This window comes from Microcebus murinus, chromosome 7 (assembly GCF_040939455.1).
Source record: "Microcebus murinus isolate Inina chromosome 7, M.murinus_Inina_mat1.0, whole genome shotgun sequence".
Taxonomy (NCBI): Eukaryota; Metazoa; Chordata; class Mammalia; order Primates; family Cheirogaleidae; genus Microcebus; species Microcebus murinus.
This window is the reverse complement of record NC_134110.1, coordinates 45,385,760-45,413,069: the sequence shown is the minus strand read 5'-3', so window position 1 is coordinate 45,413,069 and position 27,310 is coordinate 45,385,760. Positions and strand designations below refer to the sequence as shown.

The window sequence follows — 27,310 nt, the reverse complement described above, 5'->3', positions numbered from 1 at the left end:
ACAATTCATATTATTAAGAAAAATGAATGAAATATACTATTTTGAGACTTGTCTTTGAGCTAATGCTTAACATCTGTTTGCCAGGGTGGTCCAGGACTCCGGGGACCAAAAGGCCAACAAGGTGAACCTGGCCCAAAGGTAACATATGCTCCTGTACGTGCACTCTCTCCCTCTCAAACTAGCCATCATTTTGGAGTTAAGTATAACTTAATTTACCCTTGCAATTTAAAGTAAAAATTAAAATTTATATTTTATAAAAGTTATGTCTAACACATTTCCCTTATTTTTAAAGACTGTGCTTTTTAATCAAAAAGAATATTTACTAACTCAGTGAAAAGAAAGGTTTTGGGGTCAGAAATAAGAGTATCAATGTTCTGAGTGGTTTAGTCTCCAAAGTAGTTCTCTCTCTTGTTCATCTTTCCCTTTCCAGGTAATTTCTCGTGCTTTGGATTCTTCTTCCTCCCTTGCCACTATGTGTAATCAAACATGAACTCTATTTTCTATTTTTACTGCCCATGGTCACCAAGTGTGGTGGTTCAGGTTGTATACTGTATAAAGTCACCAGCCAATAGGACCAAGGGCACACATTTTTCTACTTGCACAAAAGCATCCTAAGGACTGGCAGAAGCCCAGCCACTAATTGAGTTCAGGCCTCACCATCTTCTATCTGCCTTTTGGCCAATCTTCTAACTAGTCTCCTATCCTCCGTGGCTTGACTTTTCGATTGATTCTTCACATCTGCCCCCAAATTAATTTTCTTAAAGTTTATAGTGGATCATATTAAAAGCCTGCAGACATGTGATATTGCCTTAAGAATACAACTCACCCTCTTCCTTCAAGGTGCTTTGTAATTTGCCTTCCATCTCATTTTCACCATGTTGCTCCACGTGATCTCTTTGACTTACTGCTTCAATAGGCTTACTTATTAAATTTGCATAGCATTTATTCATGGAGAAGAAAATATACAAGACTTTTTGCTTAAAAAAATTGGAAACAGATGAAATAAGGTAGGGAAAATAAGGGGATAAAAAGGAGGTAAATGAAAGAAGACTAAAGATAATTAATCAGGTACTAGGCAATTCAAAACTCAGACTATAACATGTCTCCTTTTTTGTTTGTTTTATTTTGTTTTCTGAGACAGACTTGATGTATCTTACTTGGCTCCATCTCTTATGGTGCTTTAAGAAAGGCCAGTGGTTGGAGGCTTCTTCTCAAATAAGGATGCCCTAGGCTTTCCTCAGTTTCTTCCAAGGGCAAGGCCCTGGAGCTCCCTGTCCCAACACTTCTATCTGCATGATTCCATTGTTTTCTGACATTCTCATAGCAGTGTGTCTATCAGAGAAAGACAGGGCTTATCATGTAGAGCCCTTTTTTTTGTTTGACTAAATCTTTAATGGATGATGGTACTAATCATGAAGATAATTTAGTTCATAGATATTTGGTAATCCCATGATTCACCCATTTCCTCTGATTATTCTTTCCCACAAGACTGCTACTGATATGGTGATTTCTGTGTAATGATTTTGATGAATCACAGATACAAGTATATGTCATGGTTTTGGGAAAAAAAGTCTTATTTAATTAAAGGATGCTCACAGGTCCACCAGTGTGGACAGTGTAGGAACAGATAAACTATACTTTTGATATGGAAAGCCCTGGTGTGTATTATTAAATATTTTTTATTTTGTTGACCCACAAATAATAAGAATTTGGAAGCACAAAGCAATCTTATTGCTGGTCTCTCCTAGTCATTTTTGTCTCATATTTTACAGAATCAAATGTTACTACCTACTTTCTGCCCTTTTACTCTATTCTCAATTCGTCAATACTATATTATTAAACTATTGTCTATTAAAATGATATATTATTAAACTATTATAAATACTAAGTAATGTTTATAAATTGCCTCATCTCCTCTATTATATTTTGAAAACTCTAGCTCTCTCTCCCTTCCTCTTACACATGCTTCTGGTAAGAATAGTTGTCATTTGGGGCTCCCACATCCTTGAGTCCCAAATAATCTTCAACCACATGTGGTTACTGTTCCCCTAGAAATCCAATGGAGTTGCTCTCATTAAAGTCACCAATGACTTGCTTATTACCATTTCCATAGGCTTTGGTTTAATTCTTATTTGAGATTTCTACAAAATTGGACACAATTAGACACTTCTGTATTGGAAATTTTCTCCTCCTTTGGGCTTTTTTATGTCACTACACCAGCCAGTTGCATTCTCTTCCTAATTCTTAGGCCTTTTAATTTCAGATTCTTTCCCAGGCTTCTCTTCTTCCCCCTCCTACTTGATTTTCTTCTCATTTTAATCCATTTCGTCTTTCACTCCATCAACGCATTCTCCTTAATAACCTCACCCATAAACGTGTCATCAACTACTCCAAAATCCATCCCAGCTCAGACCTTGGCCTGACTGCCAGACTGCTGGGCATTTCCATATGGTTATTCCCATGCACCTAACTCTTAACAGGTCTCAGTCTTCACTCACTATTTACCCATACTTTACCACATTGTGCTCTTTCTTCTTTATTTTTTGTCCCAAATCATAGATTCACCACTCTCGCATTTATGATGATGCCCAGGTATCAGAGGTCTTAATTTAATAAAAGAACAGCTTTAGTCAGAGTTGCAAAATGAGGTGGGAAAGATGAGGTTGAGGATAAGTAGATTTTCTGGGTCTATGATTACAGATGCAGTGTAGTTTTAGCCAAACCACAACGAGTTCCAAACTACAGAGGCAAGGTTCGCTGAAGTGAAAGGGATGTCAGATCCTGAAAAGAAAGGAAATCAAGTAATATTAAGCCCAGGGTTCTTCCATGGACATTGAAGAGGCATAGTGTGATGATGGCAAAATCAAGGTGAGGAAGAAAATAGAGGCCAAGTGCAAAGTCCTCAATAAATGAGAGGAATGCTGAGGTAGATAGTTGATAATAGTGAAGATGGAGAGAATGTAGTTCACCCAGACAGTGTGAACCTCCGCAGACTAGGAGGGTGGTCTTCAAGCACTTACGCCTCTTGAAGTTGTTATGGAATGTGGGGGATCTAGTTACTCACATATTTGGCGCAGCATTCTTATTTAGGAATGTAAAAAAAAAAAAAATGTTGCAGCAATCCCTGTGTGTTTACTCTTATGGTTTCCTGATGACATTTTGCCTGGGAGGTGAACCATTGAGGCTTGATGTCTTGCTATCCAATGAGCATTTCACTTCCTAGAAAAAGTTATATAAGGAAATAAATTATAAGTTCCCTAAGTAGAAATATCTTCTAGATATCGGAGGATCTAACTAATTCTAGGATAACTATTCTCTTTTGCCTTCCAGGGACCAGATGGCCCTAGAGGTGAAACGGGCCCTCCAGGACCTCAGGGGCCCCCTGGACCCCAAGGACCAAGTGGTCTGTCCATTCAAGGAATGCCTGTAAGTTGTATGCAGACATTCAGATGGATTTTATCATGAATTGTCCATAAGGTTACAAAGAATGAACTTTTGTTTTCTGTGCTTTGCTAATGAGCTTCAGTTCCTTTGAAAGTAATGACTGAGGGTCCATTCGTTAGCGGTGACCTTAGCCAATTTTTTCTCAATGGCGAAGATCTTTTAACACACAGGTACATGCTCAGGAAGTAGGTACATTCACAAGCAGTGTGTCTATCAAAGAAGAACAGGGATTAACATGTATAACCCTTTTTCTTGTTTGACTAAATGCTTAATGGATGTGATAGCATCTAGAAAGTAACAAATGTTATACAAATTTAAGTTATTCATTATTTATTTGTAGTAATTGTTGATGTAGATTAATGAAAGCCATTTATTCATGATCCTTATCTCAACTGACATCAAAGTACAGGCTATTGCGTGGGAGTTTTGGGTTTCCGATGTTGTACTTTATACAGCTGCATTTCTTTGAAAAGCTATTTTGTACCATTAAAAACAAATTTAATTCCATTCATCGATCATCATTAATCATATTATAGGGATCTAGATTTAAGAATAAAACCAATCTTTCTAATTAATATTTGAAGCAAACAGATCCTTTTAAGCACATTTTTAGCAATCTCTTTGCACACATGATTGTGTCTCCCTAGCCGAGAATTTTTGCCCTACAATGTTATTTTCATATTTTAGAAAGTGTTAACATGCCCATTTGTGTAATTACTACTATTAATAATAATCATTAGTTGAGGTCTTACTACCAGCCAGATTTTGTGTTTGCTTTTCCGTTTTCACATTCCATTTTTATATTTTTCCAGCCAAAACAAAACAAAACAAATCTATTTAGATATGAGATTTTAAAAATCTAAACTATAAATAATATTGAAATGTTCAACTCTTCCCTTCCATGTATTTACAGTATCGGCTTAGCCGTATCAGATTGTATATGTATATTTCCATACATAAACATTCAGTTCTATAGGAATGTTTACATAAATGGCATAGCAAATGTGAGAAGTGAAACATGCTCTGTTTGGATGTTAACGTGAGAGCAATTTAATGTTGAAAATGTTCAAACAGTCAGAGGGAAAAGAAAAGGCTAAGAGTTTACCTATGTGAATGTAACTCTGTGTACTTTGGATATTCAGGGAATGCCAGGTGACAAAGGAGAGAAAGGAGATACTGGCCCTCCTGGTCCACAGGTATTATTTTTACTTTTTTTCATCTGTTGCTCTCAGATACAGAGATTTGCCAAGGGGGAAAAGACTGTAGCTTCTAAGTCAACTGCAATCTTGCCAATAAGTATTTTCCATATTAAAGACTGTTTACCTATAGTCATGCGCCTTAAAGGCCTCTGAGAGCCACACTGATGCTCCCCAGGGGAGCTCTGGTGGGGACATTCCTTGGCTACAAGCAACTTCCATGTCTGAATACTAACCAGTCGCAAAGGGCTCATCATAATGCTATTAGGTTTATTTTGGAGGGCTTGATCTATTTCAGAGAAGCTGGGTGAGAGGGTGACTCATTCTTGTGAAGCTGGCTCTTTTTTGTCTTTGTTCTATGTAGGGTATCCCAGGAGGCATTGGTTCACCAGGACGTGATGGTTCACCAGGCCAGAGGGTAAGGACTTGCCCAGAGTTGGTTCTTAGCAGAGTAGACTTCTCACCAAGTCCTTCTTTGCTGCTGGCAGGTTTCTATACAAAGAAGTCATGCCAGTTTTTGTTTTACGTTTTCTCCTGTGTGTCTATATTCCATCTATCCTGCACATGTCCATTACTTTTGTCAAAACTTTAGAACTCTCTTCAAAACTTACCACCAACACACCTTTCTAAATGCTTCTATAACCTGCATATAGTTTGCACTGAATTACGTTGGTTTAGTAGATTTTTCCAGTTCTTTCAAATCCTTAAGACACAAACCTAAAGGAAATTAAGAATCATATGAATTGAAATATAAGTAGAATGGCTATCTATAAAAGATTTTATATAGAAATCTTCATTTCTTTAGTATAATTCAATTATTTGTTCTTTTAACCTATTCAAGTAGACAATAGTAAAATAACATATAAATATGGTCAAGAGAAGGATAAGTTAACAGCTGGTGTTTGTTTAGACAACACATTTTCATACTTAGCTAGATTTGAGGTTTTTGTTCTCAAAGAGTTTATGCCTTATTGGGAAGAAATAGAACTAATTAAGAAACTTTCTTATAGGTTATAATGGGGGCAGAGCCCTGTGAAAACACAAACGATGGATAACTAAGCCAGACTTGGAGGGTCGGGGAAGGTTCCTCCAAAGAGCTGCCATCCAGGCTGAGTCTCAACTGAAAGACAGAAATTAGCCAGGTGAATGAAGAAAGGAAAGCTATTGAAAGCAGAGAGAACAACAAGTACAAAGGAGCAGAGATGGAGTGCAGTGTGTGTGTGTGTGTGCGTGCACACAAATTCACTTAAATAATCTATTTTTTTCAGACAAAGGATTTTGAGACTTAATAGAAAGTCATTAAATTTTCAGCAAGGGAAAGAGAGACTGGCCCTCCTTAAGTTGTCACTGATCTATTTTTATTATTTTTTTAAATTTCAGCATATTATGGGGGTACACATGTTTGGGTTACATATATTGCCTTTGTCCCACCCAAGTCAGAGCTTCAAGAGTGTCCTTCCCCGCCAGATGGTGCACACCACACCCATCCTCTCCTCCCCCCTCCCATCTGGCAACACTCGATAAATGTTACTACTATATGTGCACTTAAATGTTGATCAGTTACTACCAGTTTGCTGGTGAGTACATATGGTGCTTGTTTTTCCATTCTCGTGATACTTCACTTAGTAGAATGGGCTCCACTGATTTAGATGTGTGAGCAGTTCCACAGTTTCTCTCAAGACTGGATTAAATGGAGTGGCAATTACTTGGATCCAATTCATTGAAAGACAATACATTTGGCTTTCACTGGTATGTTTGGTACAACTCACTAGGTTGACAAACAATTGGCTAGAAGACTCACTTCTCTACTTAAACAAGGCCTGCCTTTAGCTCAGAGTAACTATGCTGCTCAAGAATAAGGAAATAAGGAAATAAGGAATAAGGAAATTGTTTTTTTCTATAGAAATGTAGGTGTGTGACCTTAAATCCCTACTGCTTTTTTTTTTTTTACATCAGACTTTCATTTGCTTAAAATCTCAGTGTAGTCTTGTTCATCAAATGGAATTCCTCGGTCTGTGAAAGATGTTTAGGTGAATGTATCTAAGGAAGGCATTTTGTGAAGTTAGATTATGTTGAGTTCTTGTACATGTAGAAGGAGTGTCTAGACGTATTTATATGTTTTGGCAAGGGGCTTAGGCTAAGATCCTGTGTGGTTACACACCTAGATTCCTTCGTGATTCCTGAACACGGCAATTCTAAAGATTTGTTCAGTGAGTTTATTTGATTTATCTGTGCATGGAGTCCAGTCTTGGCAAATAACTCCCAAATCAAACCTGTTGGGTTAGTGTCTGGATCATTTGGTTTTGGAATTCTTTCTTTTAAAACCAATATACCAACACAGACTTTTATAAATATTTTGCTATTACTCCAAACATGTGTTCTACTATAAAATTAAATGTCTTAGAACTGTAATAAAGATAAGTTATCTATAGTTGGATTTTGTTTTCCTCTCTCCCTCAATCTGGAATTAAAACTTTTAGGGTGTGCCTAATTCCTGCTCCAAAAACTTCTCAGATGGTTATGGACTTGCTTTTTTAAACTGGTTTTCAGAGGATACTCATTCTTTATAGGGCTATATTTTTTAAAAAAAGATTACGTGAATCCTGTAATGATAGTTATAGAAAATATATTTGAGGTCAGTACAATTCCAATTTACCTCAAAGGGATGCCATTCACACGGAATAAAGCACAATGGTGCTCCTGGGATTGTGAAACTTGGCCACTCCACTTGAGGGAAGACCACATATGTTTTGTTTTTTTTTCCATCAGCCATATCTTAATTGAGCATATACAATGTTCTGTGTACTATGCTCAACCTGGAAAAAGTTATCCATTACTGTCTGCAGAGAAGAATCTAGAAGGGAGAGAATTTCAATAGCTAAGGGAGACAATTTGTAGACCATCTACCCAGAGAAGATGGAAGGGTCTAGAAAATGACTGTTATCCTGGACCAGAAAAACAAATGTGTCTTCTCAGAGACAGTAGGGAAAGAAGGATGAAAGGAGGGATGGATAGAAGGAAGGAAGGAAGGAAGGAAGGAAGGAAGGAAGGAAGGAAGGAAGGAAGGAAGGAAGGAAGGAAGGGAGGAAGGGAGGGAGGGACTGAGGGTGAAAACAGAGGTATTTAGGTAGCTCCAATCTATTTAGTCAAATGAGCTGGGGGCTTAAGGTTAGCAAAGATCTAAAACAATTACATAGTTACTTAGCAGGGTTGTAAGGTAGAAGGCCAGGACCAACTTCTGTGGTGTAGACAGACCTAGGGCATTGGGCAACCCAGAAGACATGCTGTCTTGGAGAGCCAGGTCTCCCTGGTTAGGTGGTGGGAGAGGAGGGGCTGCTTAAAATGTAAAGTCAAACTCCTAGCAATTATTCCTGCTCTGCCTTAGGCCATCCTAAAAGGCAAAGCTGCATTCAGAAAAACAAACAACCAAAAGCAATAGCAACCATGATATAAAACAGTCTGACAGTGAACACAGGATGCTGAGACTTATTACTGAAAAGACTGAGAAACCTCTTTCAGAAAACTCCCCAATCAGGCTTGATTTTCCAGGGAACTAGGAAGGCAAGACTATTTTTTCTTTCTTTCACTCTGAGCACTTAAATAATTTAATGTTACTGTGCCTTCATTTCCCCTGGGCCTGAGTGAGTAAAGCCTATTCTAGGCAAAGAAAGAGGAAGCTGCAATAAATATTTGTGGTGGTGTCTAATCAATGCTTCTAGCTCCTTGGGGAGTATGGAGAGTAAGTAAGTGAGGTGTGCTGTAGGGGTGGTGGGATATTCCTTAGTGCCCATTCTTTCTTCTTTTTAATCTTTGCCTTCTCTTATTGACAGCCAAGAACTCATAGCCCAAACCTAATACTATCACCTTGACTATTAGCTTAGAAGAAAAGGTTAGCACCTCTTTCCTGAAGCTGGTGCCAGGGTTACCCTGAATTTTGTCTGGAAAGAGTGAGATCTTACCAAATAATAAAAAGGAGAAGATGAAACCTCTTCTTTTCTAATGTTTCTAGCTTATTCTGGCTTTTGCAAAGGGGAATCTTTGACTTTTAGAGGCAGCTCTTAATAAACTCTGGGCCTGAGGCCATAGGCAGGTCCACAAAAACTGGACGTCTTCACTGAACAAGTTTCAGTCTCTTGCTGGGGAGCCAAAAGAGTACATGTCCAATAGGACCACGCTGTAAAAAGCAACAGTACAAGTTCAGATTTAATAGCTGAATGCATTTATGCATACAGTGTTTATTCCAGGCCATTCCAGCTAAAAGCATTTTGATCTCATCTTTCATTTCTACTGTAAATCTTGTCACTTCCCCCTTGTCTCCTTCCTCTTCTTTTCGTGCTATCTGTGACCTCAGGGTCTATCCTGTGATCTTTGACCTCTTCTAATGTATGGTAAGTTTCTTCCCACCCTAGACTTCCAGGTGGTCCTTAGGGAAACTAGGAAGAACAGGCAAGACATGGATTACTTAATAATTCCAAGCTTCACTTTGCTCAGTACTAAAGTGGAAAAAATAATATTTGACTCCATAGAATTGTCATGGAGATTAATTCATTTTTTCTTTTTATTAATAGACTTTATTTTTAGAAGTCTTCTTTTTTGTAAGGTTTTTTTTTTTTTTTTTTCTTTTTGAGACAGAATATCACTCTGTTGCCCAGACTAGAGTGCTATGGCATCAGCCTAGCACTCTAGGCTGGTCACCTTGCTCACAGGAACTTCAAACTCTTGGGCTCAAGCAATCCTTCTGCCTCAGCCTCCTGAGTAGCTGGGACTACAGGCTGGTGCCACCATGCCCGGCTAATTTTTTCTATATATTTTAGTTGTCCAGCTAATTTCTTTCTATTTTTAGTAGGGACAGGGTCTTGCTGTTGTTCAGGCTGATCTCGAACTCCTGAGCTCAAATGATCCACCTGCCTTGGCCTCCCAGAGTGCTATGGGTACAGGTGTGAGCCACCGCATCCAGCCTTTTTTTTTTTTTTTTATGGGAGTACAAATGTTTAGGTTACCTTATTGCCTTTGCCCCACCCAAGTCAGAGCTTCAAGTGAGATTAATTCATATAAAGTGTTTCTAGATAAAAATTCAATTTTAGCTAATATTATTAATGGTCACTATTTTCAAGGTAAAGTTAACAAGCCAGGACATTTTATAATATTTTATAATGCCTGTACTTGACACATTAACATTCCTTAGAAGAGTTTAAAGAAATAAAGAAAAGGTCTAAAGACAAAAGTTTTTAAAATAATTTTCTTAGATTTTGTCTTAAAAGATCACTAGAAGTATGCTTCCTATGTGAGTTTGATGTATAGAAAGGCCATATTTGTGATAAAGGTACCATGTCATCAAAAGTGAGTTGAACTTAAAATGCACTTGAGAAATTGAACTTGAGTCAACTCTCTGGATTTAATTGTTATCATAAATGTTAAGCAGTGATGAGAGATTCATCTAAGGAATATTTTGTGAAATGCTAAAATTCATGATAATTATTCTCTTGAGTATCTTTCTTCTTTGGAAAAGGAAATGTAAAATATCATTACAAAAGTACTGGAGAGAATGATTTGATTTTCTTCTTTGTAGGTCTAGATGGGTTTTTATAAAATCCCAGGAAATCTTTGCACAGTCAACCGCAGTGATGATAGTATATGCAATTGAGATTTGACAGATTATTTTAATAAAAATAGCAGCAACCACTATCATTGATTATTGAATGTGTGCAAGGGCTTTACAAATGTTATGTTCGCTAATCCTCAAAGTAAGTGTGAGTACTGGGCACTGTTTATCCCCATTTTACAAAGAATCTGAAGCTCAGAAAGTTGAAGGAACTAGAACGATGCCACGTAGTTGTTAGAGCCTGAATTTTAATCCATCTCTCTGGCTCCAAAACTTCAGATTTTCTTTATACAAAATTAAGTTGATAAAAATCACTGTGGGATTTTGTTACTGTGAGAAAATCTTCCAGAAAAGAGATACTTGATAAGCAGGACTCCAATGCTGAAGATGTCTCACCCAGCATTTTGGTACCCAATTTGGGTTACTTTCTTAAGGAAGTAGATACTGCTACTTCACTTATAAAAATATGATCCCTTGATCACTTTACACTTTTACCTGGGTAGTAGCATATCTGGGCACAACTAAGAGAACAGTTTCTAGGGCATATTCAGTTTCATGTCATTATTGGCTTTAATAATGTCTACTGGGGCACAGGCATGGTGCAAACATCATCTACTTTGCACCCTGATTCTAATGCTGTCCTTCAGGGTCAGGCCAGACATTTTTTTTATATTTGTAAACCAGCAGTTCCCTAACTTAATTCATTAGACTGTTTTTTTTATGTCTTGTGTTTTAGTATACAGATTCCTGGATTTCAACCTCCAACATTCAGATACAAAAGGTCTTAGGCATGACTTAAGAATGTATAGTTTTAAAAAGCTTAATGATTCTGATAACCAGCTGGATTTTGAAATCACTGGATGGTTTACTGTGTGAGGGCTATCATATGTCAAAGTGATTTGTTTGGTAGACTCTTGCTGGTGTTGTTTTAATTCACTGAAGGTTACTAAAATGTACATATGTTTATATTTATATATATACATATATTTAAATTATATATAAATATATACATGTTAAAAATAGTGTATGTGTATATAAAATATAAATCAATGTATATGTTTATATATACATATATACACATATATTTTGAAGATTTATATGTTTGTTTGTGTCACTGAAAATTCCTCAGTGTGACCCAAAATAGCATTCTATGTAAGAATTGATTGGGTCTCTAGCCTGGGCCAATGTTTGTAGAGTCTGTGGCTTTTTGCTGCTTGGCCTCTTAATCTCGTGGTTGGTCCTAATCCTTTGCTGCAAGTGGCAGCCTTATTTCTTATGGCCAACTGCCACATGCGTCTGCTCGCAGCAGCCCAGAGCCATGCCACAGGGTTGAAATGGTGCATTGGGGTTTCTCCAAGCATTTCTCTAACCCTCATTGCTTGAGTCTGGCTGGTTTCAACAAACTCATCAGATACCAACTGCTTACAGATCTGACTATACCATAGAGTATAGCATCAGTTGAAGGACCTTAACAATTGCCCATGTTCCAAAATCCTAAGGTTAGGATCATGACCTACCATTGTCAAAGAAGGCATGAATGATGAATATCATAATTGAGTCACTGGTTCTGATAGCTATATAAACATAAACATTCTAGCTTCTGACTTTCATTTGGGTACACCAATATTTGTGGGCAAGTCAGTTTCATTTTTTATACACTATAGGCATAGTACCTAGAAACTATAGAATTCTTAAGGAGCCTACAAAAAATGTTTGAGACCTGAAAAAAAGTATATGTATTTGCTCTATAGCATGGAAAAGAAAAATTCAAAATAGAAATTAATAAACGTTTAATTAAATGTCTACATAACAATATGCTTTGCCAGTCTCAGCCATAGTTAAATTTAGTATTCATTCAAATATTAGTGATTTTGAAAGCAAATTATAGGTTATATTTCCTTTTGCTGATAAATCACAGCCAACCATAACTTAATAAGTTACTCATAGTCAAATGTTTTCAAAAATAAATTATAAAAAAACTCTTTCAAGTTTTTATAGCAAAAATTATTTTTCATGTGGGCTGTGGGTGTATATTAATATTTTGAGCTGAGACTATCAAAAAGGAAAAATGCCGGCAGCTATTCATGTTATAAAACATCCCTGTTTGTGGGTGGCTGATTTCATGAACTTTAAAAAAATATATCTGGTGGCTTAAGTGAATTCCCATAATATGCTTATTATTTAACCTTTATTTTCTAATATTCATTGTCATTGCTTAAGTAAGGGTTTCTGCTCTTTATGAGCATGATTAATCCGTAAACACACATCTTCTCAGATTTACTTTATGATAGGAAATGGAAAATGTATAGATATAGAAAGGCTTTGGGAAAGGCAAACACCTTTTTAGCTGAACCCTTTGCACTCGCTTGCTTCTTTCTCATTATCCACTTGCCATTATCCACACTCGACATCCGAGTGCAAAGGGTTAAGTGTTGAAGACCATGCAGTGAGGTTTGATAACAGTGAAACTGAATCACAAAGTTAGAATTTGCCAATTATTTTGGTCTGCAAAATGCATATCTTTTACAAAATTTTTCTTTTCATCAAGTTTATTGCTTTTATACAAAAAGTTTATGCTACTGCTGCTCACCCTGAGATGAAGAGGTGAGAAAATGAACCCCAATCCTGCCCTTCTCAGAGTTGACTGGCTTGCTCAGGGTGGGCTGTAACATGGGCATTGCAGTGGTACACGAACAGAAAGACTAATGCAGTGGGCTGCCTTGAGTCATTTGACTTAAATGCCACTTCTTCTGTGAAAATGTCCCTGGGTTGGGTGCTCTTCCTACATGTTCCCATGGAACACTGTAGTCTATCATCATAGCACATTGTCGGTTTCTTTTCGTTGTTTGACTATCTTCAAAACTGTAAACCTCTTGGGAAGTGACTGTCTTGTTCATCGTTGTTTACCCAGAACCTGGCATTATGCTCAGCACAAAGTATCCCTGCAAATATTTCTGAATAGTGTGACAAATGTGAGGCTTGTAAATAAAAAAGATTTCAAAGGTGAATTTACTGGTATGACTCAAATATTAAAAAAAAAACATTTTGTGAGATGAAAAATGTGAACATCTTCAATTTTCTAGAGTTAGGAAGAACTTTGGGGAAAATGGGTGCTTTAAAAATGGTGTTAAGGCTAACATCCTTTTACTTGCAATAATTTGTAATAGAAAAATTTTAATTTGGGGATGATGGAAACAGGTAACTCACCATGGACTTAAAAATACCTTTGTTCTTGAATTATTATATGTAAAAATGTTTAATTGTTTGTGACAGTCCATGAAAAAAGGATACCAGGATAAAATGCACTGTAGGGACACCGTTGGTTCCCTGATCAGATCCCCTTTACCTGGCAGGTGTACTACATCCCCCAGCTGCTGTGGGTGTTAACCGCTAACAACTCACAATCGTCCCCTTCTCCAGAGAATTGCCCTTGGAAATGCCATTTTGGCCCCTGGTCAATGAGTAACTGATGCGGTTGTATAAAACGTTATCATGGGTCAACCGTGATGTGTGTAATTCACACTCCAGAGCTCCCCATGGGACCAGGCTAAGGCCCAACTTTAGACAACCCACTTCTCCACCTAGCTTCTTTCCCTGTTCTATCCTGCTTCCTTCACTATCTTGTAGGTTTCTCCCAAGAACGCTCCTGTTTTAAATCAGCTATACAAGAATCAAGGTTTGCTTCTAGGAAACTACCCCTAAGATTTTACTGAAATTTCAACTTCTGGGAGTAGGATGACTCCCAGTGCCTTTCTTACATTCTTTTAGAAGGTTCAAAAGCAAAGTGGAATGGCATTTCCTCTTTGCCCTATACATTTTCAGACTCATTCTACCTGTATTTAATATGTATTTATTCAACATGATAAGCAGAGTACAGTACCTCTTTCAGGAGCCTCAATTTTATTCAAATTAAACATTTAAATTAGTACAGTACCTATTTTCTGCCAGCAATGTGCTACAAAGGTGTTAGGAATGTAACAATCAATAAAACATAATTTTTGCCCTCAAAATAAAAAATAAAAGCTTCTAAGGATGCTCCTTATGTAGGAGAACTTAGAGCAGACAGACATCCAGTCTCCAGTTTTGATTTGATTACACTAAAGCACTAGCCCCTCAGCCAGATTGAGCTCCTATGCAGGAATATTTCATTGTCTTTCTTTCCAGATAATACACACATGGTGTCTATAAATCAAGCGAATTCAAGGCGGTTCACAAGCGTCATCATAGATGAGACAGCACTGGCAGATCATTGCTTTCTAAAACTCCTTCCCACATCATTGGGAGGGGAGGGTAAATGTGTTATTTCCTGCTCATCTTCTTTGGAACAATACAATTTTCTGTAGTTTTCTTTTAAGAAAATATGTCATGGCTTGCCTCCCTCTGTGAATAAGTTTGGAATCACTTGTTTTTGAAATGTTTTCCCTCTGGACACAGCCTGGAAAAGAGTCAGGGAAGGTTTCTGCAGCAATGCCACAGTTTTGATTGCTGGGCGTTGTGTTGGCCACGTTTCATATGTGTGCTCACACATGCGTGCACACTCACTTCCTGCCCAGTGCTGGAAGAGTTTTAAGGCAGGAAGCAAAAGATGTCCTTTTTGAAATGTGTCCTTAAGTTAGTGAATAAGTGCCTAGGATTCATTCTTTTCTTATGAGAACTTCATCTATGAAATAAAGATATATTATTAAAAATTCCTTTCTTTAAAAAATTTTTAGGTTTCCTAACCTTCTTTGGCCCCAAGTTTTCTCACTTATAATGTGAGAGAGTTGAGCTCGATGAGTTCTGAGGTCCTGTCCATCTCTCATATATTCTAATTGCTTTATGCCCTTCTTCCTGGACATGCTATATTTAAACTCCATTTAAAATAATGTCTTCAAACCTACAAAAGTATTAATTTTTGTTGTGCAGTTAGCAGATCCAAGGAAGGATGCATGTGTGTCTTTGTGTGTATGTGTGTCTATGTGTGTGCGCGCACACATACAGCTCAACCTGTATCAGGGCTTATCACTGCAGCTTTCTCAAACTTACAGTATTTTTGACTGAAGTGAAGGAACAGAAGTATTTGATAATCATAAATTATTAGCTTGCTTATCAGGATTGGATACAGGCTATAACAAACAACCCCCAAATCTCAGTGGTTTAATGCAATAAAATGAAATAGAATAAAATAAAAATGTATAGCTTGTTCACTATCTGGTGCTGTTGGCAAGGGTAGATGGAGGAAGAGTCTCTGCTCCACATGGTCTTTTAGGTACTCAGGATCTTTCCATCTTGGAACACCTCATCTCCAACACGAGGCCTCTAAAGTTGCTCCAGAAGGGAAAAAGAAGGTGGAGGATCACCCACCAGAAATTTTTATGAGCCAGAACTGAAACTGGCCTCCTTCCATTGGCTGAAATTCAGCCATGTGGCTCTAACATAATTGCGAGGCGGCTGCAAAATGTAGATAATGTGCCCAGATGAAAAAGAAAACCATAGATATTGCTGAGCTCAAGCATTCTCTGTCTTGCCTGGTTTTCTGACTCACTAGCATTCTGAGATTGAGAACTTGATACAGTGCCTTTCTGACCAATGATTTTCCTGCACATGTGTCCTACCCTTGTCTTTGGGCCACCTGTCACATTCTCTCTCTCCCAAATTACACACCATTTCCTTTCTTCTAGCTTCATTTTTACTCGCTTTTATTTGACACCTGGAGGTGGAGAGATAGTGTGAATGTGGATGGGGAGCCCTAAAAGACAGATTTGCAAGAGTGGGAGGGACAGTTCACTGGAAAAGTGGCAGGAATGTCAGAAAGGGAGTCGGAGAGACAGAGAGGATGCCAGGAGATGTTTGAGTTGGTTTGATATGGGAAATATTAATAATTAATCTAATAGAGGAAAAATTTCCTAGTGAAAATTCTGTTTCTCCCTGTGTTTGGAACAAAATTTTATGAACCTAATATAAAATTTAGATTGAAGATCCTCCCTCATGTTAATTGCATTGGAAAGGCCAGCATTCACAATTAAGAACTATAAACATTTAAGAGCAAGTCATTCCAGCTGTTATGTTTTTTAACACTCATATAAAAATAACTCACACACATATTCAATAATTTAGGAAGATGTTTTTATAAAGAACATCATTTGCTTTCTGCTTTAAATTCTTCCGCCATGGAATGGGAAGCAAACATGTATGTGTTTGTAAGCCTGGGATGACACACATTCAACAAATCTGCCCAGCAGTCAAAACTGAATCATCACAGCAGGAAATCCCCCTGTATTATTCTCCAGCTTGCCGCTAAACAGTTGCAGAGTTGCAGATATTGTAGTGTTCCTAACGTAATATAGATACCTGCCCAAGACTCAGGTCATGAAAGGCACTAATTCATCTTTTTGTCCAGTCATTAATTACCAACAGCTGAGCCCCCTTCTCATTTGTTATGCTTAGTTTAATAAAAACATTTTCTGGAAGCCAGTTCCTGTTGAAGTTTATGAGTGACATTTCTTACACCTAAAATTCTTGTATTGGACAATTTAACGGAGCCAACAGACATAGAAGTCTTGCCAAGAACAATTCCCAGGAAGAGTTTAAAAGCAGTGCATCCTTGGTAGTTCAGAGCAAGTGGCAAGACTTGACCCCAAAATATTAAAAAGGAACTAGGTGAGCCTATTCTGAAAGTCTATAAAGAAACTGCTTAGTTGACACACACTGTGTTTCTTTTCCCCAGGGCTTTCCAGGAAAAGATGGTTCCTCTGGCCCTCCGGGACCACCAGGGCCAATTGTAAGTATTTCCAGAAGCTATTAGGACCTACTCTGCATTATAGAACTTCCTTTCTTTTCTTTCTTTTTTGTTGTTTCTAAGACAGGGCCTCCTCTGTTGCCCAGGCTAGAGTGCAGTGGCATCCACCTAGCTCACTGCAACCTCACACTCCTAGGTTTAAGCAATCCTCAGCCTCCCGAATAGCTGGGACTACAGTGGTATGCCATCACCACCAGCTAATTTTTCTGTTTGTTTTGTTTTTTTTTCCTAAAGATAGGGTCTTTCTATGTTTTTCAGGCTGGTCTAAAACTCTTGGCCTCAAGCAATCCTCCCACCTCAGTCTCCCAAAGTGTTCAGATTACAGGTGTAAGCCGTCACACCTAGCCGCATTTTATTTCTTTTGAAAGATTTTCTTTTACCAGATCTTTCACTTGGCAGCTATATTTTCTGTAGTATATAACAACTCATCTCTTGGTAGACAACTCTCCCTAAAACATCTTTAAAAAATAATATATCCATATAACTTGATTATTCTATCTCTGAGCCACTTTACCATAAGATCACTTGCATTGATTTAGGTTTTTTTAAAACACTGATAAGGCTTGAATTTGAAAGAACCACACCAAACCTATAGTGTGGAGACTTAAAAAAAAGGCTTTTCTACGTTTTTGGTAGGTGGGAACAGGAATGAGCAATGAATCCTAAAGCCTTGGTGATAAGGGGGAGGGAAGGTACCATGGTGTATATTTGTTACTCCTGCTTGAAAGTTAGCTGCCATTGATGAGAATGAGTGAGTCCTCACTTTGTTTTATTTTCCTGCTTCTCTGTTAGGGCATTCCTGGAGCTCCAGGGGTCCCAGGGATTACAGGAAGCGTGGGACCCCAAGGCGCCCTGGGACCGCCTGTAAGTATGCAATCGCAGCTGGTCAGGACGTGTGCCCAGTCATCACATTTATTTGTGTGTTTAAATTTACCAGCATCTCTGTTGGTCAGAAATACTTATTCAGTATTGGGCTCCATGGGAATCCATAAAGGAAATTGGAGAAGCTCCTAGAATAAAGATTAAAATCAGATTGTGCACATGTCACTGCTAAAGACAGATGGTCCTAACGGAATAAGCAGTCGTGCTTTTGCTTATATATGTTTCTGTTGCTTGTTTTTTCTGTATTTGGCTAAGTAAACTCAATATCATCTTTGCAGAGATTGGTGCGATAGCTATGTGTTAATCAAGCCTGGTTCCCATGGGGGAAAAATACAAGGCTTGAGAAGTTCAAGGTTTAATCAGAGTGGGATAGATTTTTCTTTTCTAAATTCAACAAGACAGACTCTCCCACTAAAACACACACACATAAGTGAACAGTGGTATAAATGAAAGCATAATGAACAGAACTCATCGCCTCCCATTTTTATGTTTCTAAGTCTCAGGTTGGTGTTTAAATGTGATCAGTGGGAGGGACAGGATGGGGAAAAACAAATGAACACATCTGGGCCTATTTTCTTATCTGCAAAATGAGCCAACTGCATGGCATGGTCTCTGGGGCCATACTTGGCATCTTCTGGTGACTTGCAAGTTGTTCCTTCTAAGTGTAGGTGTCAGTCAGCATTCTGGTATTATCTGTGAAATACTAAGTCTGCATCCATAAACTAAAACAGTTGAAATATGTAAAGGTATTGATGAAAACACAGTAAGAATTTGTGGAACACTGAAATCTGATGGACAAGGGTAGAAGAAGCCAATGGATTAGATTTCTATTGCTGCTTAACAAATGACTACAACCTCAGTGGCTTAAAACACAAATTTATGTTTACAGTTCTGTAGGCCAGAAGTCTGGCACAGATCTCACTGGGTTAAAGCAAGGTGCTGGTATTTCCTTTCTGGAGGCTATAGGGAGGATCTATATTCTTTCCTTTTCTAGCTTCTAAGGACTACCCACATTCCTTGGCTTGTGGCCCACTTCCATCTTCAAAGCCAGCAAAGTTGCATCTCTCTGGCTTTTGTTCTGTAGTCACCTCTCTCTGACCACAGCCATGAAAGGTTCTCTGCTTTTAAGTACCTATGTGATTACATTGATAATTTTAGATAATCTCCCTGGGTAATCCCTAAGTCCTTTACTAAATCACATTTGCAAAGTCCCTTTTGCCATTTAAGGTAATATAGTCACAGGTTCTGGGGGTTAGGGCATGGAAATTTTAGGGGCCTTTTTTCTGCCTACCATAGTGAAAAAGATATGATAAAAATGTTAGTTCTCATTCAGAAAGATACCTCTCTTCCTATAACCATCCAGGTAGTCTTGTTACTGTTTCTTCTCAAAACTCATTTTAATAAAATTGCTTCATACTCAGAGTCTTTTTCTAGGCTGTGATTCATATGACATGTATGCAGGGATGCAGACCCATACAAGGTACGCACGTCAAACATGCATCTTGAATTTAGCAAATGCATCCTAATTTTCACATCCAAATAAATGCTGTCCTTAGTAGTCACTTTAGAAGGCCATATACTTATTCCAAGTATACTCTCTTCGTCCAAAACGGTTTCAGATCTCCTCTTTTCAAATCAGACGAGTAAGGGGTCACAGAAGAAAACATTTTAACTGCTTTATCTTCACACATTCTTTTTATCCTAAAAGATGTTACCAAGTATGACCGTATACATAGAAACATACACTGACACCCACATGTGTGAGTGCTCACACACACACACACACACACACACCACACATACGTGCTCTTGTCTCCACCATTCTTCCACTGCAAGCTTATCTATTCATTTGATTCTAGGCCATTTCATACCAGATCAAAAAAAAAAAAAAAAAAAAAGCTTAAAAATACACTCTCTGCTATTAGGCTTCAGTCTGCTTCCCAAAATGTGCTCCTGGGAACCAGAGTTCCAGAATATGTCAACAGGGCTTAGAGAGCAAGGGGTCCTGGTCAAAGAAGTGTCAGAAACAGTGCATGCTAAATCTGTTTCTCAGAAAGTCGTGGGAAATTTTAGGATATCAAAGACTCTGAAGCATCCAGAAATAAAATAAGAAAATACCAAAGAACTAGGTTAATTTGGTTGGACAAAAAACATATTTGTGCATGAGGTTCTTAATGGTTCCTATTCTTAATGGCGTCTCCTAGAACTAGTTTCTTTTAACAAAAGCTAGGAAAGAGCAAGCCAGAGATTGATCCTGATCCAAGAGGGATGGAATGGGAGAGGGCTAAGGAAAGAAGGGCAGGCTCTGAGGGCCTCAGGAAGTTAAAAGGACGTGTGGACTTCCCTAAGTGTGACAGCACCCTGCTGATCCACCTGGCCTTTTGTGGCCCTGGGTTAGACTCTAAATATGGGGCATACAGAAATATCGATAAGCTTCTCCCACAAATTAAACCCTTGCTAACAATGTTATTTTTGTTATAAATCAGCAGAAAAAGGGCCCTTGATGGTGGCAGGTGGAGCCCTCATGCATCAGCACTTTTAATCAGAGGCAGAAACCATTTGTTCCCTAGGCACTGGGTAGGGATACCACAGTAGGCTTGGAGATTTCCTCTCAAAAGCAAGTTGTTCTCTGAACTGTCCAGCCCAGATTTTTCCCTGTGTTTTGGGCTGCCAGCTCCCAGATGCCTGCTGGCTGCCCGGCTGGTGTGACTGTTACAGCAGGCTCCGTGGCATGGTGTTTGGCCTTGATTGATTTCCCATGGATGTCTCTGTCTAGGAAAGCAGGAGGGAAAGAGACCAAGAGGGACAGACTGAAAATAGCAATGTGTTTCCTACAGCTTGTGCCAGAAACGCTTGCTTTCGTGCACTCTGCCTTCAGCTGCTTGCTCCCCAGGGCAGAATGTACTTTGCTGCTGCTGAAGTCCTAATTCCTTCCTGAGTTTTAAGCATTGGCTTAAATGTGGTCCTTCCTCTGCAGTGGTGGCAGATAATGATGAAGCACCTGCAAAAGAGGGCTGCTCCCCGCTATTTAGCCAGCCAGATATGTCCAGGCTAGAGCATTGCATCAGAAATCAGGGTACCTGGGTTCTAGATGTGGCCTTGACGTGACCCGAACTAGCTATGTGAGCCAAATCACTTAAGCAAATCTTCTAGCCTTCCATAACATCCATTTTCTAGTTCATTTATTAAAAATATTTCGTGGGTAGGTACAATATATACAAGATTACATGGTGGGGAGGGGTTGTGAGAGGTACGAAAGGTGATCAAGACATTTTTCCACATTCGTGAAAATCTAAAGAGAATGAGGTTTTTATATAAGAAGCTATAATAAATGGCAAAAAAATGTGAAATGCCTTGAGGGAAGACAGGGAAGTTGCTATGAAAGTTCTAGGGGTGGCGGGGATTAGATAGGGGTGGGGAAGGGAAGGAGAGAAGAAGCTGGGGAGAGAGAGGGGGAGAGAGGCAGAGAGATGGGGTGGGAGTGCTTCCTAAGCAGAGGGGTGTGAGTAGCACTCCAGAAAGAGGCAGCATTTCGATGAGATCTAGGAATATGGTGGGATTCCCACCCACAGAGACAGAAAAATGGCAATGCTTGGGCGGAGATTGTAGAAAAACATAGGGAAACATAGGGCACTCCCTGTTTTTTGTACCTTTTACTATTTTTCAACTCTCTCTAGCTCCATCACAACTAACAAAATTTACTTTCAGGCCCTGCTCACTTCTCACCAAGACTATCACAAAAACTCTAATTGGCACTGGCCTCTGTTCTAGCCCTGGTCTAGTTCATTATCCAGCTTCCGGAGTATGTTTCAGTACAACTCCAATGTGTCATTTCTTGGCTTGAGTCTCCTCACCAGATCCCTTCGATGAGAGGATGGGTCCCAAATGTGCAGCACAATGGGTGTGGCCCTTCACCACGGCTCTTACTTTCCTCTCCAACTTGTTTACTATCATCCCTTCCCTTGGGGTTGAGTCACACAAAACTAGTTAGAGCTCCCCAAATATATGCCATGGTGTTTCTTTTTTTTTTTTTTTCATTTTGGGATGCCCTTTGGCCTGTCTGGGTCGCTTTCTCCTCCTTTCACCATCTGGTGAGCTCCAGGGTGTTTTGGTTTTTTTTTTTCTTTTTGAATGCACACCTCCTGTGCAAAGCCACCCTTGCCTTCATAGGCTGTTAGGGACTTCATTTCAACTGTTCATATTTGTCTCTCCACTGAAGTGAGAGTTCCTTCAGTACAGAAATTTTATCATTCTCATGTTTGTATTCCTAGACCCCAGCTCAATAGCTGATACATAAAAGGTACTTAAGATGTTTTTATTGAACATAAAAAAGAAGAAGATATGTTTGCATTCTAGAAAGGCCGATGTTCAGGAGGGTATTAGGAGATTGCTCTTATAGATTAGGGGTCAGGTCATGGAAGACCTTTAGAACCAGCCTAAGTTGTTTTGATTTTGTTTAACAGACATCTTTAATATGTGGCACTTGGACCATGAGATCATTTATCTTCCTTTCAGCACTACATTTCTGTGAATCTATGAATGTAGCTACTGTATTTTCTTTTCTTTACATTTCACGTGTTCCTGAAATTAAAGGAAAATGTGCCACTTTTTCCTCCCTACCATCTGCAGGGAATGTGTTTTCCCTCAAAGCATACTTTGGTGGAGTTATGGGCCTTCACTTGCTCAGGAATTTTTATTTTGTTTTCGTTTTGCTTTGTAAAAATCAAAGATGTCAGAGAAGTTGGAATAAAAAATAATTTCTTGCTGTACAGATATTTCACTAAAAAGATCTTTCACTGAGACAGCCTAACTGTGTCTATTAGCTACTTAATAATAAGCATCATGAGACTGAATTTGAGAAATTTCCAGCCCAATTAAACAGATCCATCTTTACATACCAGAAGTTGCCAATAACTATTGCTGTCCATTTACCACATCAGTCAGATTTGCACTATAATCCCCTGCTCTACATTTGAAACATTTTCAAACAAGCCAATTGAATAAATGATAGGAATGAAAATGTCAAAAAGCATAATGATACAGAAATAAAAATATAGACGATAAAATGGATTTTAAAAAATGACTCAAGTTGAAACCTAATTCTGAATTATCAGAGTTGGGCTTTGGGATGGTATATTTGCTTGTTTTGTTTTATTTTAGTTAGCAAAAAATATTATCTTCACTGGAATAGAAGATATGGACTAGCAGACTTGCTGAGAAAAATCAGTATTCTCTTTCAGTGGAGCAATAGAGTGTACTCGGGCTGTGCACAGATTTCAGAGTCCAGAATTTAGGTTCAGGTCCCAGCTTTTCCACTTCCTTGTTGTGTGACCTTGGGCAAGTGATTTAGCCTCTCAGTGCATCATTTTCTCAGTCTGTAAAATGGAAGTAATATCTCATAGGGCTAATGTAGGGGATAAACATGTTAATCATGCATAAATGTTATAAGGATTAAATTAGTTAATTTTATGGGAGTGTTATAAAGATTAAATAAGTGAATCTTACAGGGCTGTTATAAGAGCCAGCTGAGTTAACATGCTGACGACACCAAGAACAGTGCTTGGGACATGGGAAAGCAGCTTAAGTATTAATGACTAGTATTTATAGTTTCTTAATGTGGAGTATTTATTTTTTTTGCTGATTTGTGTGGTTTGTGTGTGTGTGTGTGTGTGTGTGTGTGTTTTCTTCCAATACTTGAAAAGCGTTTTTGGAAATAAAAAGCAATATAAGTTATTATTTTTTTGTGTGCATGCACATATGTTTATTTCTGCTGTTATATAGACAGAGACGCCATCACATTGTTCAGAGATTCACAGACTGCCAGGGTCCAAAATAGCTTAAGAACCGACTGTACTTTACAGAGTCGAAATAATCTTGCAAAGGAAATATAAGTTATTGTCCCCAGTTTTAGGGATCTTACTATTTACATAGAAGAAAGAGAAATCCATGCATTGACTTGTATTTAAATATATACAATAACAAAACTCTGCTGTCAAATAACTGATACTCAAACTAAGTACTGCATCAAAATAGTCCCACAGTTGGTACTTAATTTATAAGATTTATGCTTAATACTTTTCCTGCATTTCAAATTGTTCATATGCCAAGTAGACTGGGCCTGTGAAAACGAGAAATTGTAACTTTGGGGAGTAGGAAGTAGAGAGGCTGGGACTAAATTACAAAATATTGTATTCACAAACTTTGGCTTTGTCACATAGATGTCCAAAAATCACTGAGTGATTTCAAATAGAGGAAGAGCAGTCATCCATCGATAGTCACTGAGCTTTCTGTGTTGTGTGCTGGTGGTACCTGAGGAAGATGAGTATATTGGTTATATGGAGGATGAATGGGGAGGAACAGATTTCATTAAGAGAGTCAGCTAGAAGGATGCTGCACATGCCCTGGTAACACCTGAGTGGTGAAATAGAGGGAATAAATATGAGAGGAATTGCAATGCAATGCAAAAAAGTGTCTGTAGCGTGTGTGTGTGTGTGTGTGTGTGTGTGTGTGTACTGAACAGACATGAGAGAGGCAAGAAAGGAGATAAGAAAGAGAATTAGTGGGCCACTTGTATCTGCTCAGGAGGGTGGATTGTGCACTTCTCTTTCCTGCCCAACCCCATCTTCGGTGACAGCACATTTGTATTAATAGCTTGAACTTAGCAGTAGTAAGAGCATTTGCACCTCTGAAATCAGCAAACACTACAAGTCCAGGCATTTTCTTTTACTGGAAAGCCAGTTTACCTGCATACCGTGGGTTGAAACCAGAATTTTTGAGTCTCGGTAACTGTTAACTGAATGAAGATTTTGGAGAAGATACTGAATTTGGTTTTGAATCTGTTGAGATTGAAGTAACAACTGGAGACAGTCTGACAACGTGGCAAATGCCATTTATAAATTCCATTCACTCTCCTTTTAGTAGTGGCTGTAAAAATGTTGTTCAATGAACATTGCCTCAGAGTTGAAGCAAAAATATGAAATCCTTCTGAAGACACGTGTTTTGCATTACAAGTGTAATTTCATTTCAGAAACACTGGAAACACCACTTTTTTTTCAGTAAGTTTTTCACAGTAATAGGAAAGTTTCTTGCTGGTCAAAGAATAGCTAAGCCACAAAATAAAACAACAATTCAGCTGAGAATTCATGTAAATATGAGCTCCCATATTGGGGAACATTAGGGAGAATCGTGTGCCATAATGCTGGACAGAAAGTCTGTGGGATTTCATCTATTACTTGAATTCCTAAACTGAGAGGACATATTTTCCTTCTATTTACAGATACTCCTTAAAAAATTAAAATAACTATTCAGAAGAGATTTGTGAAGTAAGTTATGAAGTTTCAGTAGAATAGTACAATACATACAGGGCATTTAGCGTGGAAAGACACGAAGGACCTACTCAGTGAAATGTATGTTACAGAGCAGTATTACCACACGACTCCACTTTTGTGGCCATAGAATACCATGGTCTGCATTAAAAGGCTGGAGGAGTAGAATGTTAAAAAGAGCTATTTATGTGTGGTGGGATTACAGGTTGCTGTTTCCTGTTGTAGTGTAACAATTTTTGCTGCTGAATTACTAGAGCTAAGTAAAATGCCTTAATAAACTAATAAAAGATACATTATCATTCTTAGCTGAGTGCAGTATCATAAGTAACTTGACAATTTTTTTTATTTTTGCAGGGTGTCCCCGGACCAAAGGGGGAACGAGGAGAACGAGTACGTACCCCATGGCGCTGTTTATTGGCCCTAGAAGGTTGCACACCTACCATTGCCTAAGCCTGATAAAGGATGGCTGCTATGGTCATTCATTGATGTCCCTCTTCTTCCCTCTCCCCAACTCATTTGACCGTGAGCACATTTTCCTGTAGCAAAACCCCTGTGGGCTGGATGTCAATAGAGCTAGTTTCTAGTTGCATACCTGCTACCATCCAGCTCAATGACTTTGGGCTCATTTCTTTAAGGATAAAGTGGGAAGAATCAAACTCATCTAACTCACAAAGTGGATCTGATGAGAGAATTATATAATGGATGTGAAAGGGCTTCAGAAAAGTAAACGCTCTATACAAATGCCAGGTTGTACGTAGCATAGGGCTCCTGTGTTTCCTGATGCTCCAAAGGTGGCACCCAGGAAGACAATGGCAGGCATAGAATCGAAGAACTGGCCCCCAAACTTAAGCCACTTTAATTGAGGGCTCTTCTCTCTCCTTTTAGAAATTGTTCAACTGCTGATATAATTGTGCCATTGGCTATAGTGGAAATAGCAGTGGCCTCAGGTTCATCCAGTACCTCTGTGAAACCTTAGGGAATGTGTTTAATGCTGTTTGGCTATAAAATGGGTTTAACATCTTTCCCCTAGGTTGTTATTAGTATTAAAATGAGCCACTGCTGGAGAAAGTGCCATATTTTATAAGCTCTAAAGACCTGTAAACAAGGCATTAAATACATATGGGTTTGTTTCAAAACTATTACATTTTTTAGAATCTGGGACCAGAAATACTTGAGCTCATTGATCTAATATGGACATTGAGGAAACTTGAACCATGAATGTCAAATTGCTAACTCTTTCTCTGCGTGCACCATGGTGGCCAGTCCTACCTGTTGCTAGGAGCCAAAGAGTCCTAAAGGGAACAATGGGGCAGGTCAGATCCCTATCTTAGAAGTACAGGCCATGTGGCTGGGTTGTGGATAAGTCAGGAGTATGATTTTTTTCTCATCCAGGGCGACCTGCAGTCCCAAGCCATGGTGAGAGCAGTGGCACGTCAAGTATGTGAACAGCTCATACAGAGTAAGTGCATTATAGCTAACGGGGTCATTTCCCATTACTCGTCCAAACAGGAGCTTGTCTTTCCCATGAGAATTATGACTAGGGAAAACTCCTGCAAAGTTTTGTCTTGTGAGGACAAGTAAGCTTTACAAATGGCCTTCACTGATCCATCTAGGAAATCATTACAAATTACTGTAGAGCTCAATCAGTGGTACAAAAGCCAAATTCCTCTGTGTCATTGGTCCAAGAACTGTCTATTTGCGCATGTATATTTAACACGACTGCCCAGATCAAATCTTCTATTTCTTTTTCATTTCTCCGAATGGATATGTTTTTTTTGCAAGTTCTCAGCACTTCAGAGCTGCCAGACTACATCTTCAGAATCCACCTTCAAAAAGATGATAACATGGTGTTGATTTTTGTTAACTCGCAAGATTTAAATCAATGTCTCCTTCATATCCATTTCATATCTGTTATCTTCTGGTTAGCCTAACGTACTTCCCTTTATTCTTTAGGATTTCTGCCAAAATACATGCACACACATGTGCATGCACACACACGCACACACAGGAGAGGTTTGATGTGACATTTGATATGACACTTGAGCTTTGTGCCAGTAATTATCTCAGAACACACTTGATACAA

The 27,310-nt window shown here is 38.6% G+C and overlaps 1 protein-coding gene across 3 annotated transcripts in view; it reads left to right on the top strand.

The window, feature by feature from the left end:
• The window catches only part of COL14A1 (collagen type XIV alpha 1 chain), a 202,419-nt gene that overhangs the window by 148,325 nt on the left and 26,784 nt on the right, over window positions 1-27,310 (top strand). For all 3 annotated transcript variants that reach the window (XM_012753817.2, XM_012753816.2, XM_012753819.3), the window contains exons 37-44: window positions 85-138; window positions 3,331-3,426; window positions 4,587-4,640; window positions 5,005-5,058; window positions 16,949-17,002; window positions 17,813-17,884; window positions 25,582-25,617; window positions 26,620-26,686. In XM_012753817.2, coding sequence (XP_012609271.1) covers window positions 85-138; window positions 3,331-3,426; window positions 4,587-4,640; window positions 5,005-5,058; window positions 16,949-17,002; window positions 17,813-17,884; window positions 25,582-25,617; window positions 26,620-26,686 — 487 coding nt within the window. The remainder of the gene's footprint in view (window positions 1-84; window positions 139-3,330; window positions 3,427-4,586; window positions 4,641-5,004; window positions 5,059-16,948; window positions 17,003-17,812; window positions 17,885-25,581; window positions 25,618-26,619; window positions 26,687-27,310) is intronic.